The sequence below is a fragment of the Rhododendron vialii genome, chromosome 7a (assembly GCF_030253575.1).
Source record: "Rhododendron vialii isolate Sample 1 chromosome 7a, ASM3025357v1".
Taxonomy (NCBI): domain Eukaryota; kingdom Viridiplantae; phylum Streptophyta; class Magnoliopsida; order Ericales; family Ericaceae; genus Rhododendron; species Rhododendron vialii.
In genome coordinates, this window is record NC_080563.1 from 2,348,728 (window position 1) to 2,364,930 (window position 16,203).

Below are 16,203 nucleotides of genomic sequence, written 5' to 3' on the forward strand. Positions count from 1 at the left end.
TCTTTTTTTTAAACCACCCAAACACCTCAAAAATAACCAAAACAGATATAATAAATAAGAATGATTATCGAAATTTCCCCCCTAAGTATACGTACTTTTTTCAATTGACTATTGTTAGCTTTTAATGTGTAAATTAAAGAGATAAAAGAATAACATTGATAACAACAAAAGGAGTAATTATTCCAAACCCTTAGGGCATCAAATGACGGTATCCCGAATTTTTCTCTGTCACACATCTGTGTGGATTTCGCATATTTTATGACGGAGGCTATACAAATTAATGCATAGTGTAAAAAGAATTTAGGTCACCGCACGAAAGTGCCTAATGGGCATTAAATAATGGATTTTGATTTCCACGCGCTCCATTTTGTTTATTTAAAAATGGAGCTCCGTTAGTAAAAAATGGTTTGCGAAAATTAGTTTCGTAAATAATTTTCCCAACAAAAGAATCTGCGGATGAGAGAAATACTACTATAAAAATCACTGTCCAATAAAAGAATAGAAAGGAAAGCTATATGCTTTCACCCTCTCTCTTTCTATATCTATTTTTATCAACTTGGTAGACTTTTTCCATCCACTCTGGCCACTTGCCCCAAATTCCTTCATTTTTTTTTCCTTTTCCATCTAATTTTTTCTCTTTTAGGTTTGTTCTCTGGGTTTTCCAAATCAAGCAAAGGATTAGGTATTCCTCACAAATATTTTATTATTGTTGTCCCTTGGTGGAGGTTTTGAGGAAGTTAAGAAAGGGAAAAAAAAAGAAAAAGGAGAGAGAGAGAGAGAGTGAGAGATGAAAAAGGAAAGTTGGGTGTTTTTATCAGGTTTGTGACCCCTTTTCCCTTCCATTAATGATAATAACCCAAATAAAGGAGAGACTCTCAGAATCAAATCAATCCACCATCTCTACTTCTAAACACCTACCTGCCCTACCCCTCCTTCATCCCAAACCCCCCTCTCTCTCTGAATTTGTTGCTTCCTATATTTGGCCTTCTTGTTCCCCTCTGCAACCATAAGCTTTTTCTGGGTTCTTGCCTATTTGGTATAATTTATTTCCCTCACTTCACGCACTCTTTTTTTTTTTTGGTTTTGGGGGGTGGGGGGGGGGGGGGGGTGGGCAAATTACTTGAAACTCTTGTACACACATAGTTACATGTAGAAAGTATATATTAATTGGACGAAATTTTGGCTGTGTTGTTTTGATAGAAGAAAGTTCATTCTTTTTTTTTGGTGGGTTCAGTATTTGATGTGGTGGGCTGTTATTTTGGTTGAAGATTTCATAGGGGAGTAAGTACTATTTGGAGAAGATGGTGAGAGGGAAGACCCAGCTGAGGCGTATAGAGAACGCCACAAGCAGGCAAGTGACCTTCTCCAAGAGGAGGAATGGGCTTCTCAAGAAGGCCTTCGAGCTATCGGTCCTCTGCGATGCCGAGGTCGCGCTCATCGTCTTCTCTCCCCGAGGGAAGCTCTACGAATTCGCTAGCTCAAGGTATGATTTTTTTCCAAGTATATGTTGTACTTGTATTTACTAGGCCTGGTTTTTGGTGGTTGTTTTTGGTCTTTCATGGGATTTGGGGGTATTAGTTGGAATTACAAATGGTGTTCTGGGTATATTTGTTTTTTTCCATTTTTCTTGATTCTGATCATGTGATATGCAGTTGAGGGTATGGGTATTTACACTCACAGTAGGGCTCTAAATATGATCTAGGACTAAAACTTTCTATCAGAAAATCAAGGGTCTGTTTCTTCGATCTTTTCACGACTCCAATCAGATCTCTCCTATAGTTTTTTTCCCCCCCTCGGCCACAGAAAGATTTTATTAGAGCTCGGCAAGGGTACATCGAGAAAGGATCGAAGATGCATCGATCGTTACCGTAGAAACACATCCCAACTAAGTCGACATCTACTACATATAGCGAATCGTACGCATAAACAACCCAAAAGATCTCCCACAGGTTTTTATCTTGGGTTATATTTGCTTCCACCCCATCTCTCTCTCTCTCTCTCTCTCTCTCTCTCTCCGTTCCTCCTTCCCTTCCTTCCGTGGGGATTTGTCTGTATCGAGAAAGAAGACTCGATCTAGAAAAGAAGGAAACAATGAATTGACAAGATGGCTTGGTGGTACATACTGTTTTTTTTTCTTTTGATTATTCTTTTGCCGTCCTGAGATCAAATGGGGAAACGAATTAATGGGTCCAGTTCGGTACTCAGGTACTGTGTTAAACTGTTATTTCTTCTTGTATTTTTCTTCTTTTTAATAGTTTTGGAGGTACAATTTTGTTTGGTAGAGATTGACATTATTATTACCCAAAAGAAGAAGAAAAACAATATATTTCCACTAACTTCAGCCTTATAGATCTGTTGAGTCATCTTCCCATGATAGCAAGTTTTGTCTTTTGTTTTTTGTTTTTTGTTTTTGAACAGCTCCCATGGTAACATGAATTCTTGAATCGTTTTGAAATCATAAAATTCGGCATAGAAACACATAGTATTTGCTTAAAAATTCATGACATCAAGACAATAATTCGAAACATTAATGAATCTATGTCCGAATGTTAAGAATTTCTGTGCAAATTGTAAACGCAAGATTGATGTTATGAAAAGATGCACAAATGAATTAGGGCAATTCAAGGGTGCATATGGTACAATCCAAAATAAGCGAAGGTATCGTACCAACTCTTTGATGCTACATATAACCTAAAAAGAACATCAAATTACTTCACATTTGCTTTGTGGATGGATAGGCAGATGATGATGTCCGGGCATATTAGACAACACCTTGAAATTCGATCTAGGAGGTGCCTTTTAGGCTTTAGAGCCAATTTGGGGGACCAACTTACGATGAGTCGTGCGTTTTACATGGTATCATACTTTAAATATGTCCGTAGGAGATGCATTTGGAGTTAGAACCCATGTTCGGATGGAGACTAGGTCTGCGCATCTTGAAATTAATATTGAGCTTCTAGATGAGAAGGGCGAACCAAGGTGGGGCAGGTGGGAGTTGGGGCTCCCCAAGTTTTAAAGAATAATCTTAAAAACATCCTGTGACCTCCACTGATTACGAATAATCTTATTATCCTACCCCTATATAGTAGGAGTATCCGATTCCCTAACGAAATTTTTTTAATTTCATCGACTCAAAATTAATTTTGCGACCGCCACTGATCGAGCTACTTATTAGGTGCATAGATTTTGTTTCTTAAAAATGTCCTGGGATCAGACTATATGGTGGAGCAAAGTATGAATAAAGTGGGACACTGCCTGACACATATAGATTATTGGGAGTACTGTTAATCGAGCCATTAATTATTTAGTACAAATTTCTAGTAATTGAATATTAGTAATTATATATATTCACTTTTATGCTGTCAAAAAGTGTCTCGTTAATTAATTACTCGATCTTGAACAAATTAGGATCTCCAAAAACACCCAAAGAATCTTTCGATCAGTGAAGCAAACTATATGTCCAAACGTACACTTCCCAAATTATTTTTTCGCCTCTACTTACATTTTTTTCACCTTGGTTAGCGAAGAGATTCTCAATTCTGCACAAAACTATATGAAATAGTCTTCAAGAACTAGAGAGAGAGAGAAATCTCATTTCATTTCATTCTGATCGATCATTACAAAGCTAAGTCTCAAAGCTTTATATATATATCTATTGATTACAGACTAATTACAGAGATTAAACTCTAAGTAATCTTAACAGACTAACTGACAATTAGCTAATCAACTAATCAAGCTGACGTGGAGAGAGCTTGAGTTGCTTGAGCTGAGCCTGACGTGCTTGAGCTGAGATGCTGAGCTGAGCTTGAGGCAGCTGAGCTGCACATGCCTTTCCAATCCTTTACAGTTAGTTTTTCTTAATTTTTTTTTATGAAATATTAGTTTGCCTCAATGAGAGATATCGGAATATATATATATATATATATGAACCAAACTAAAAAATTTTGACTAAAGACAAAAATATCCAAAAAGTTTTTAGTTTCTGTTTTTGATCGTAGTGTTTTTTTTTAAATCTTTAGTGATCTTTTTTTAAAGCTGAGCCCCCCACCTCAACCCTGCAAGCAAACCACCACCCCCAGAAGTCGGAGAAACAGCAGCAAGTCTTTGTGGATGTATTATCTAGGCTTAGTTTTTGTGTTGTCTCTCTTGATGGTAGAATAGTCTTTCTGCTATTTAGGGCTACCTTATGTTTTCTATATATTGATACTGATACATGAAGCAGAATGCTTAACCAACAGAACCAACCAGCAAAGATTTGACTGGAAAAGAAAAGAAATACAATTAATAGTCCAAAAACACAAACCTCAAAGGACTTCCATATACAAGCATAGTCTTTCAATCTTTCAGATAACAACATCGATCAACAGCAGTAATTAAGTATGATCAAAACTGATCAACTCACCGGAAATAATTCTTATTGGAACACACACGATGGTGTCCGTATTTTCTCTATAGGAATGCATCATCAATCCCCTTCCTTGATGTATCCTTTCGAGTTTTGAATAAATATCTTTTTCGCCAATTATTAAAAAAAAAAAAGAGGCTAGCTAGCCAAGGAACTTGCTGAAAACAGCTTGCTGCGGGATTGCCAATTTGGATTTACTATAAATACTAATCTATATAATATCACCAATGTATACTTCAGCAAATGAAGCCAACCATCTTTGTTTTGTGTCTAAAGATTCTCCACTTCTAAATATCTTTAGGTATTGCATCTGCATTACAAATGCATCTCTAGGATAACTAGTTCTTTTGATGGAAAGAAGCACAGATGTGAAGTTTTTTTTTTTTTTTTCCCTTTTGCGTTTGACGGTCAGACGTGACCTGGCTAACTTACGCATACATCAACTAATCATCTTTCCAGTCCCATCAAAGACAGGTCATCCATGGCGGGACTAGAGAATTGAACCCAAAAACTGAACTTTGGTCCGTTATTGTGAATCGAACCATGGTCCTATTAAAAGTAGGGAGGTAGTTGTCCCCTTCCCTTCTCAAGGCTAACTACAATTCTTTCTCTCAAGGTTGTAGGCAATTGCAAGATCTCCCATATACTATACAGTTGGTGAAAGTCCCTTCGGGAACATCTAATAAAATTGGAATGATACAGTTCGTGAAACTATCGCGCCTTTCCTTAAGCTTAGTGCCCTTCGATTATTTCTCCAAAGTAATATTCAATTCCTGTTTGATCAAAAAAAAAAAAAAATCCATAACCTCGCTATGCCACATACCAAAGTTGTTCGTCCCATCAAATTTTCATCTTTAAATTTGGCATTCGAAACCAAAGTCTTCAACGAAGATTTGGTGAATGACCTGTTGCCAATTTTGTGGACGACTCCTAAGACATCTTGGATCCGATTTTCATAGACCACCAAGTGAAAAAAAGTGAAATCAACAGAACAAAACAATATATACCTAGGTCGAAAACCTCAAAGGCTTCCCCATTAATGCAAAGGCAAATGAATGCTTGTAAGGGTTACAAAGGAGAGGTTTTGCAGCAACCCCCTGTCATATCTCATCAAGCCCAAAAAGCAAGTTCTTCTCTTTCCCCAAACCCTAGTTTAGAGTACTATGTTTTCCTCATATGCAAATAATGAATCTCAATACAAGTACTTTACCGAAAAGTACTTCCAAAATTCTCAATATTTTGAAGGTGCCGAAACACTAAATTTAATTATAAATACCGCAAACACATAAGATAAATAAGATTATGTCAAAATTTGGGGAGACAGCAGCCGGTTTAGTGGGCATGGTTCTAGTTGATGCGAATTAGAGAGGTAGGTTTAGTTTTTGCGAAGAGCAGGAGTAGTCAGTAGAACAGTAATCGTGCTCTTCAAGGCTCTCTCATGCATTGTTTCTTCTATTGTATAGATTTCATCTTTTCAACGTATATTAATCAACAGTTCAAGTGTTTCTTTTCCTTATTGGATAGAAATTTTCAACACAGGAAAAAATAGCAAACATCCATGATAGCATACAATTTCTAGAGCTCAAATTGAGCTATGTAAGAGTAGGTCAATAACATTTAGGAATGGGACATTATTATACAAGTACAACAAGCAAATCTCTGGTTTCCTGGCGGCGGAATGGGGTGGTGTGGTAGGCGTGCTGGTGTTGCTGTGGTCAACGTTGGCGATGGCACCTCCTGCTCCGGTGGCGGCAGCAATTGAATAGGTTTAGGGTTTTTTGGTTTCTCTAGGTATGGGCTCAACCCATCAGGTGTTCGGGCTTCAACCCTTTAGGTGTGGGCTTTGGCTCTTAGGTGTGCCTTGTGGATGTTTTCGGTTGGTTCCTCGCCAATCGAGGACTAGGTCTCGGACTGACAAATGATTATTCTTAGCTTTGTTAGAAATACGATGCCGTTCTTTTTGTCCTATCGGTCTTTGTAATAATTTCAAGGATTAATAAAACATTTTTGCCTTCCAAAAAAAATAAATACAAGCCAAGAAAGGGAAAAAAAGAAAAGAAAAACCTATAAAGTAGAATAGATAGATTTGATCTCTCATATGAGTTGGATTAAAGTCAGTGAGCATGCACAACTTTTGATGCAGAACCGTGCTGGATAAAGGGGAAAAAACAGTAGTAATATAGAAGTAGAGAAATAAACTAATGATTGTACGGATACAATATTGGTATAATGATGAGATGATGTGTGTTCTGCCAAGTAAATGGGAGTAAGAACAGAAACCAAAGCCAGAGAGATTTGGAGTTCCCCTCTCCATATGGGGAACATAGTACTCCACAGTGCCCCCCCTCTCTCATGCATGAAAAGATGCATTTTCTTGGGGAAACAAGTACTGGGGGAAACTAAAAAGCCTCCACTTAAATAACAGAGAATTTGATTCTGCTAGGCTGTGGTTGTGATGTTTTGATTGGATGATATATATAACAACACAATGATAGTACTTGTTTACAATAATCAAAACCAAACTAGAGCAGCATGATTCCCACCCGGAATGAAAGTGCTGTTGGACACCTTGAGGTTTATCTTTTTTGAGAGTAGAAAAGTTGAATTAGCCAGATAATATATTGAGTTGTTTTTTATGAGACAAAAAGATTTTGTGAACTTGAGTGAAATAAAACGAGTTAGCTACAAAGAAAAATGAAAGTTATCGTTGTCGAAGAAGTCGTCGTGACATACCATCCGCAAATCAAGTGCTATGTAATCCCAAATACACCCATCGAAAAAGAAACGACTAAAAACGTCAAACCAACCATAACCATACGTAACTAATTATATGCGTTGGACATGCAACATGTTAGGAAAAATGCAGGTCGGATGATCCAGGGTACAAATTCTATTAACGATAAAATTGAATTATAGATTATAAGTTTCACAAACAGAAATCGAAAAAGAACTGAAGTACATAAAACGTACCGAGCCCTGAATCAGTCTCCTTAAAACATATTCACTGCATCACCGTTTGGTGTTGGAGGTGGAGTGAATTTTTCCATAACCTCTATTTATGGGGTAATAACCAGCTGGAACTTGTAGAGCCATGTCTAGATACAATGAACTACCGGGAGGCCTTTCGGTTGCCTCGGGAGACCTTCCAAATGCCCCAATATTCATTCGCAAAATCTGAAAAATTTCCAACACATCTGACGTCCAAAAGGAACACAACTATCTTTCAAATGGACCTCAAGATCTTCATCCATTTAAGCACCAAAATAAAAGGACCCATTGTACATAATTATGATGAACAATATACCCAGCAAAAGACAGGACCACCCATCATATTCACCAAATGATCTTGATGTGGACACTTCATAATCTTCTTTTTGGTCAAGTTTTTTTTTTTTTTTTGGTCAAGACACTTCATAATCTTTTTTTTTTTTTGCTCGGCAAAAAAGAACCAGCAAGCATATGGTGAGGTTCCATCAGCTGTAGCTATGTCCTGACAAAACAAAGTACACTTTGAACCTTTTGCAGTACTTAACACTGAAGTATTAGTTAACCAAGTCTCATTCTTGTTAGGAATTCTCCTTTACCTCCACAACCACCAAACCTCAGTAGCTCAACACCATGACCAACTGTTGGTTCGTCAAAGGTTGTCATCAACCTCATAATTTGCTTACTTGCTCTTTACACTTATTTTCCTCGTTACCATCTGGCGACAACTGCTATTCATCTCCACTCTTAGAGACTGAATACTACTACATTTGAGGAGCTCTCATAGGCTTTAGTTAGCAATGTAACTGTTTCCATCTGTCTCCGCTCTCATATATTGCAAAAAGTTATCGCTCGGGTAGAGCTCTCAAAAGCTAGGGTTAGCCGTGCAAGTTTTAAGTGGCCAATCATCCCAAAAGCTTAAGCTTGGCCCAATTATGTATATCAAGTTATCTGACACCATATTGTCTTGCACATGAAAAGGCAGACATTTTTCATACATATTACGAAAGAATGCAAAGGAAACAAACATAATGCATACATGGAAAAGATGCTAAAAGAGATACGCGAAGTCAAGACCTCTCCCAACATGAGCTTTAATATCATGTTAAGATACCAAATGTTCCAAAAGTTTAACCTGTTAGAAAATGAGTCTGAAATTGTATATTAAGCTATCGAATAATATGGTGGAGTAGAGCTAAGATATGGCGGGTAGGCAGAAGGATTTAGTGGTATGGTCAGTGAATGAGAAGTGTGGCATGAACGAAGGCAAGAGGTGGTGGAGAGAGAAAGGATGAAGGGGTGAGATGGCGAGGGGCAATAGTGAGTTCTCTTAAAGTAAAAGCACCCTTAATGCATACGTGCAATCATGTTTCATGTATACACGGACCGATAATCGTTACTACTTCAAAAAGAAAGAAGGGAGATATCGGCCTCTGACATAAAACATGAGACGAAAGTATGAGGTTGGGAGGTTATGGCAAGAGACTGAGGTGGGATGGAGGGGTGAGAATGGTGGCTTGCAAGATGGAAAGGGTGGGTGTCAACTTCACCCCCTAACTAGTAATTGTAAGGATACGAGATAGATATAATACAAACGTATCGATAGGACACAATGTTTTCAAAAGGAAATAAGGACACGGCCTAATTGGAAGATTTATTTAAAGAGTGAATATGCATTAAAATCGTAATTGCTAGATTGATTTGTATCACGACTATAATCAACAACACAAAAACAAATTCACATTCCTAGTTTGTTTCATAAATTCACCCCTTCTATCTTAGGGGTCTATTCGTCTGATTTGGGAGCATGGTTTCATGGCATAATGTCCCTTGAGGTCCTCAATTTTTGAAAGTGTAAGAGGCCTCTATTTTGGTGGAATAACTTTCTGAGAGCAACAAATTTGTGCATTTATCACCATTTTGGTGCATAAATTGCTAAGTTTTAGGTCTGCTTTCAGTCCTCCTTCATACCCCTATTGACTGGGGGATTACATGGTACTGTTATTGTTTTTTGATCGGCCACCTCTATACAGAAACTTCAATAACTCCAAGCATACTCTAATGCTACTAAATCACCATCTTTTTCACCTTGACATCTAGCATGACCCAATACCCTCCTCGTTTCAAACTTCACAGTTTGTTCATCCTACAATAACCATCACGACAACCATTGTCTTCACGGATGAAAGGAACTTCACAGTTTGTTCATCCTACAATAACCATCACGACAACCATTGTCTTCACCGATGAAAGGTAAACGTACACCTTATAAAAGTATGTAATTTTCTTTGTGAGAGTGTGGAAGAAATTAGAGAAAGAATTAATTGTGAGCGAGAAAATTCTTGTATAAATTCTTGTCTCAATTAAGTGTTTGAGTCAGAAGAAGTGTGAGTTGTTCTCTCAAATTGAGTTTCAGAATCACCAGTAGTAGTGATTGTTGTGCGTGCATTTCTTCCCCACATCCAGCCCTAGAATCATCGCTGTCGGTACCCATCCTTGAATCACCTTGTAGCATCCTTTATAAAGTTATTCACTGGGCACATTTTGATTGAAATGATATGTGTTGGTTCCATCAAATATTATGCTTTTCCGGGATAACGGAGATGGAATATAGGTTGGACGGCTTTTGCTTCTTGTCTCTGTAAAATTGCAGTAGAACCTAAACTGTGCTGGAGAAATAGTGGTCGATAAACTGGAAAGGGATGTATGGATTCGCGGGGCATGGGGACGTAAATAGAGGACCTTATCAACTTGTTAATGCCCACAACTAGATGTCATATTCTTCACTAGAATAGCCTTCCGGCCGGCCAGTTCCGTCTTTTGAGATTGAGATTGAAGTTTTAGTACTTCAGAAAGTGTTCAAATTTCTGTTGCGGTTATTTGATTTTCGAGGGTTAAGTGGAAACGTATTGAGTTTGGTTTGGAATTCTTCAGCATGCAGGAGACGGTACAGCGTTACCAGAGGCGAATAAAAGAAGTTCAAATTGACAAAACCTTGGTGGAACAAAACATGCAGGTTATCTACCCTATATGTTTGATCATATCAATTTCCTCTTCCGAATTTCTAAGAATGTCGTATTGTTAGCTGACCTAACACCTTTTTTTGACGTTTAGCTTCGCAATCTTTAGCAATATTGTTTAGATCACATGCTTATTGCTTTGAATGTTCTATCTCACTTGTGCTGTCTATTCTTTTCCCCTTTAGTAGACCGGCCACCTCTCTCCCCCTCCTCTCGAAGGGACGAACAAAAATATTTTGTGTTATTTTCTTGACGGTTTTCTAATAACGATTAGTGATTCGGATTGGCAGCACTTGAAGCATGAAGCAGCAGACATGTCGAAGAAGATAGAACATCTTGAAAATGCAAAGCGGTTAGAACTTGTTTGGCAACTGACCTCGTTCGTTAATGTCTGCCTGCAGAAACATGTTGCATTTCTAAACTCTTCTGGTTATGGATTCTTTTTTTTCTTTTTCTTTTTTATTATAGCAAACTCTTAGGAGAAGGTTTGGGGTCATGCACCTTTGACGAACTTATACAAATTGAGCAACAGTTAGAGAAGAGCGCGAGCACCATCCGGGCAAGAAAGGTTCGTTATTTGCTTGTGTTTGGAGCCATGACTATTGAATATCAATCTTCCTTTATGATGGGCGCAGATTGAAATTTAACCATTTTGTTTCTGCATGACAAAGCCTAACATCTTTGATTCTTGTTTTTGTATAAATTCAGATGCAAGTTTTCAGGGAACAGATTGAGAAACTTAAGGAAAAGGTAAACTATCAAAAAGATTACATGACTCCTCAAAAACATTTTGCTCATTGGGGTTTTGAGTTAAAAATCTGGACTATTTACGCTCTTTCTTCACGAAATTTTTATTTTTATTTTCCCGATAATACATTTACGAAGAAGTAATAATCTGATTTATTGCTGATAACCTGTATTCCTATTTCTTGCATCATATTTAGGAGAGAGCCCTAGCTGCAGAAAATGCAATGCTATATGAGAAGGTGATTCTCTTTCTCCACTCTGAGGCCTATTTCTTAGTGTTTTTTTTGATCCGCCTATTTCTTAGTGTTACCTTCTTATTTTTTTCGATAAGGGAAGAAATTTAATTTTAATGTAACTCAAAAAATTACAGAGTTAAAAGGAGAGGGAAAAAAGCAACTTGATCGAAAATACTTATCCCAACTAGATTGACACGTATATTCTGAACAAATCATACGTACGCTAGCCGCGATTCCATGATTGGCGAGTACCAAAACAACCACAAAATACAAGTAAAGATAAAAACTAGTTTTGGTATTCATAAAATCCATCACTATAACATATGGCTTTATAATGGATCTTTGGAAAAACGGATGCAAATTTTTTTATTTTTTATTTATTATTTTTGGAAATTCAAAATATGTCCTATGTCCCTTCTAGTTGAAGAATGATCCATGAACAATTCCTCAGTAACTTATGATCCTGGCAAACACATATTTATATTGGTAATTCATACTGGGAACTAGGTTTTTAATTTTCTGGTGGTTTAAATTTTAGGACAAAGCTAATCCCGAAAAATCGAGCTTCCACCATTACCATACATGAGAAAATCTAACTTGTTACATTTTCAGCATGGCCTGCATCCACAACAAGAATCAAATGAGGAAGGAGAGAATGATCAGCAATCCACAGAAAGTAACGAGAATTCGGATGTCGAAACTGAATTATTCATCGGACCCCCCGAGGGGAGAACCAAGCGAGTTCCACCCAAGTGACTGGGCAGCTGGAAATCCAGCCAAGCCTTGCGAATTTGCGAAAACATATATTTATGCGTATCTATGAAGAAGACGGTAGTCATTGTCAATTGTCGAATAGTTGCTTCAACTAAAAAATATTTTGCCCCTGCGCAAGCAATAATACTTTGTCAAGTGTAACATTTTCCTCTACCGATCGCTCCGGTAAATGGGAATTTTGTGCACTGCGTACGTACGACCTTTTTCTCGTTAACTTTGTTGTTGTAACTATGCCATTTGATCTGGCCCAAGATCGAAGAATGCTTCTGCAACTTATGTATATTGAGGAGCTAGCACTGCACTTAATTGAACAGTCTAATGTGCTTTTCTAAAATAATCTTAACGATGATAGCGTAAATCGATGATTGGCTTAGCTTGAGTTAATTTATTGTTTCCCCTAATTTTGACTATTTTTATTTTCCAGATGATACATTATGAGAGAAGTGTGTGAATATGAAGGAAAGCAATAAGGTTTCAAGGAAACTAGCTATGTGAAAGTATGTTAGCTTTGTTCTTCATTTTTTCATTTGATTATTGTTTTTGGGCAAGGTAAAAATTTTTATTAAAACAAACCACATTACACAAGACAGGGCATACCCTTGTCAAACAAAACCAAACAAATGGACATGCTAAAGGAGAACATTATAAAAACAAAGAAAAGGAACCAACAAAAAAAAATTACATGCTATCAAAAATTTTAGTTGGCACATTCCACTGAGAACAAAGAGCCATGTTAGGGCTTGACTTCTTGACTCCTCGCCAAGTACTAACACATGCCCGGATGTCAGTTCGTACTTTGATCTCCAACTGTTGAACAGAGCTCCAAAAGCTTTTGAAGATTCTGTCATTCTTTTCACCCCAAACATGATAAAGGAGAGCAGCCAAAGCAACTTTTGATAATGAGCACGAAAACTGAGGGCCATTGTTAACTTGAAACATACGGTCCATGATTTGGGGCAATCCATTGAAGGGACATTGAAACTTCAGGTCCTTTTGGAATGATTTCCAAAGTTGAGAAGAGAAAGAGCAGTGAAAGAAGAGGTGCTCATGAGTTTCCACAGTAGCAGAACATAGAATACACTGATCATTCATAGCCATACCCCACTTAAGGAGTCTATCCTTAGTAGCAAGTCTCCCTAGATTTGCTAGCCACAGGATGATAGCCCAGCGACGAACATGGTGCTTAAACCAAATGATTTTGAACCAACTAACTTTAGAATGCTGCCTTCTAATTACATTCCAAGTTGACTTAACAGAGAACTTCTTGTCAGATGTGAGGTTCCAAATAACTGTGTCCTCCTGAGATGGATGAGGAACAAAAGTAGCAGGAGTGGCCCTCCTAATGTCCCTAGTCACAGCATTTCTACCTCTTGGCCATTGCCAAGAGTGATGAGCAATTATGATATCAACTTTGGCATGAAAGTTCCTGCCCAAATTATAGCAGGAGTGACCCTCCTAATGTCCCTAGTCACAGCATTTCTATCTCTTAGCAATTGCCAAGAGTGATGAGCAATTATGATATCAACTTTGGCATGAAGGTTCCTGCCCAAATTACAGACAATTCTAGATACAAACCTCGCAAAAAAAGGGCCAAGTGAATGTCAGTTGTCCAACCACAAAAATGTATTTTTTCCATTTTCCACCACATTAGTTATCCAAGGATGAACAAGGGATCGTAGAGAAATTAATTTCCTGATTGTCCAAGAGCCAAAAGTAGGTATAGAAATGTTCCAAAGACAATGATCCTTGATTATGTAAGTGTGGATCTACTTAACCCACAAAGTATCAGCTTTAAAGGCAATAGCCCATAAGTGCTTGGCCATAGCAGCCTTATTCCAGTCTTTAAGGACTCTAAAGCCCAAACCACCTTCATCTTTAAGAGAATAGACATTAGCCCAAGTCACTTTAGCACCCTTAGACTTCATTTCATTTGATTATTACTATGTTATAGAGTTTGAGAACAATTTACAAATATGACGAAATGGGTTTTTGAGAAACCTCCTCCCAGTTGAGTATGTGAGAGTAGGGATGGCAATGGAGAGAGTTGGGGGTGGATACCACTATCCCCGTCCCCGATCCCTAAACCCAAATCCCTCCCCATCCCCGCCCTGATCCCCACTGAGGATTTATTTTTACCCTTAAACCTCGCCCCAAACAGGGAATGAGGATCCCCGCGGGGAATCGGGGATCTAAAGATTCCAAAACTTTTAAAAAAAAAAAAAATCACCTACCATTACAAAATACAAATCATGAAACCAAATTCAAAAAAAAATAAAAAACAAAAAAACAATCTAGGTTGCCATTACAAACCAAATGCTAAGAAAAACAGTTACAGTTGTTGCCATAGTGCCATTACAAATCAAATCGAAATGAACACAGTCACATATCTGTTGCCATAGTGCCATTACAAACCAAATTTAAATTAAAATAGTCACATGACTGTTGCCATAATGCATTACAAACCAAATTGAAATAAAAACAGTTTCAAACAAACAAGAGCAGTAGAGCATTGGAAACTCTAAAAAACGGAACACAAACAGTCAACTTATGTATATATATAGTAGGCTAGTGACAGTGGCATAAATAAATGAAACCCAAACTTTTTAATTCTTATGTATATATATAACGGGGACTTGGGGCAGGGTGGGGATGGGGCGGGGACTAACTCATATCCACCCCCTACTCGTTCCCCATTTTTTTTTAAAATTATCCCCATACTCTACCAATCTCCAAAATAATCCCCGAATCCCCTATCCATTTGGGGCGGGGAACGGATCCAGTCGGGTCTGCCGAAATTGCCATCCCTATGTGAGAGTGGTGTTTTATGGATGCGTGAAAAACATTGTGAACTTTGGAGATCTGCGCTGACAGAGTGAGATGTAAGACCACCTCTCCAACTCTTTCCAGGATTTCAAGAGGAGGTCTGATGTTAAACCTTTTATTTTGATCTCTCAATCAGGGCCGGCCCTGGGAGCAGGCCCACCAGGCAGCCGCCTAGGGCCTCCCCTTTTGGGCCAAATAATAGGGCCCCAAAATAGAAAAATATAATAAATATTAAGTATGTGAAATAATTTGCATTGAGGATCAAGTAGCCTGGTGGTAGAGCTGGGCAACGGACACGAGACACGATAACACGACACGAACCGGACAAGAAATTAGCGGGTCAGGGTTGAACATTTCTGACACGAAACACGAAAATGACACGACTCGAGAATATGAATTCTAAATGGGTTGGGTTCGGATTGAACACGCGAGACACGAAATTGACACGATTAACACGGTTACTAATCTGTGTCACCTATTAACACAAATGTATATACATAATATATGGTATATCTGTAATTTTATATAGAGTTGGGTAACAGACACGATAACACGACACGAACCGGACACGAAGTTAACGGGTTAGGGTTGAGCATTTCTGACACGAAACACGAAAATGACACGACTCGAGAAACACGAATTCTAAATAGGTTGGGTTCGGGTTGGGTGATTTGTGACACGAACCCGACTAACACGATACGAACACGACCCGACACGACCTGTTACCCAGGTCTATCTGGTGGTGAACTGCGCGCAACTGGAACAGTGGGTCTTGAGTTTGATTCATGTCTCCTTCCGTTTTTAAAGTAAAATTTTGGAGTCTTTGACCTAAAAATGTTTCGAAAACAACCCTAAGAATTCTCGAACTCCAAACCTGGTGGTTCTAAAGGTTCATACAACAACATTGCCACCAAACTACAAACTTGCCTAGTTTTCTTTATCAAAAAAATAATTAATATACTGAAATGTAAAGCCCCATTTTCAAAACTCTGCCTAGGGCCTCAAAATTCTCAGGGCCGGGCCTACTCTCAATCAAAGGTATTAAACCTCGACAAAGCTTTGTGAATGGATAAACCTCTGAACCACAAAGAGAAGATATATACTGTATTAAGAACTTAACCAACCATGCATATCGATGAATTGAGTACAAATATGCCATTTTGATCGAGTACATTCTCAGGGTATTACTATTGAAGTACTCTTTCCTATCACC

General features: G+C 38.1%; 2 protein-coding genes across 3 annotated transcripts in view; both read left to right on the forward strand.

Moving 5' to 3' along the window:
* The first annotated feature begins 577 nt into the window (after positions 1 to 577).
* On the forward strand, positions 578 to 12,551 carry LOC131334156 (MADS-box protein SOC1). 2 transcript variants are annotated; one of them, XM_058369042.1, is made up of 8 exons: positions 578 to 682; positions 1,269 to 1,483; positions 10,325 to 10,406; positions 10,701 to 10,762; positions 10,879 to 10,978; positions 11,119 to 11,160; positions 11,355 to 11,396; positions 12,006 to 12,551. In XM_058369042.1, the coding sequence occupies exons 2-8, from the start codon at positions 1,302 to 1,304 to the stop codon at positions 12,147 to 12,149; spliced, it is 654 nt and encodes a 217-aa protein (XP_058225025.1). In that variant the 5' UTR covers positions 578 to 682; positions 1,269 to 1,301; the 3' UTR covers positions 12,150 to 12,551. The 2 variants fall into 2 exon arrangements, with proteins under 2 accessions (XP_058225025.1, XP_058225026.1); XM_058369043.1 differs by having other exon boundaries at positions 669 to 1,036.
* The window catches only part of LOC131334157 (histone deacetylase complex subunit SAP18), a 40,371-nt gene continuing 27,747 nt past the window's right edge, over positions 3,580 to 16,203 (forward strand). The window contains exon 1 of the mRNA XM_058369045.1: positions 3,580 to 3,592. The gene's annotated coding sequence lies outside the window, so the exon portion shown is untranslated. The remainder of the gene's footprint in view (positions 3,593 to 16,203) is intronic.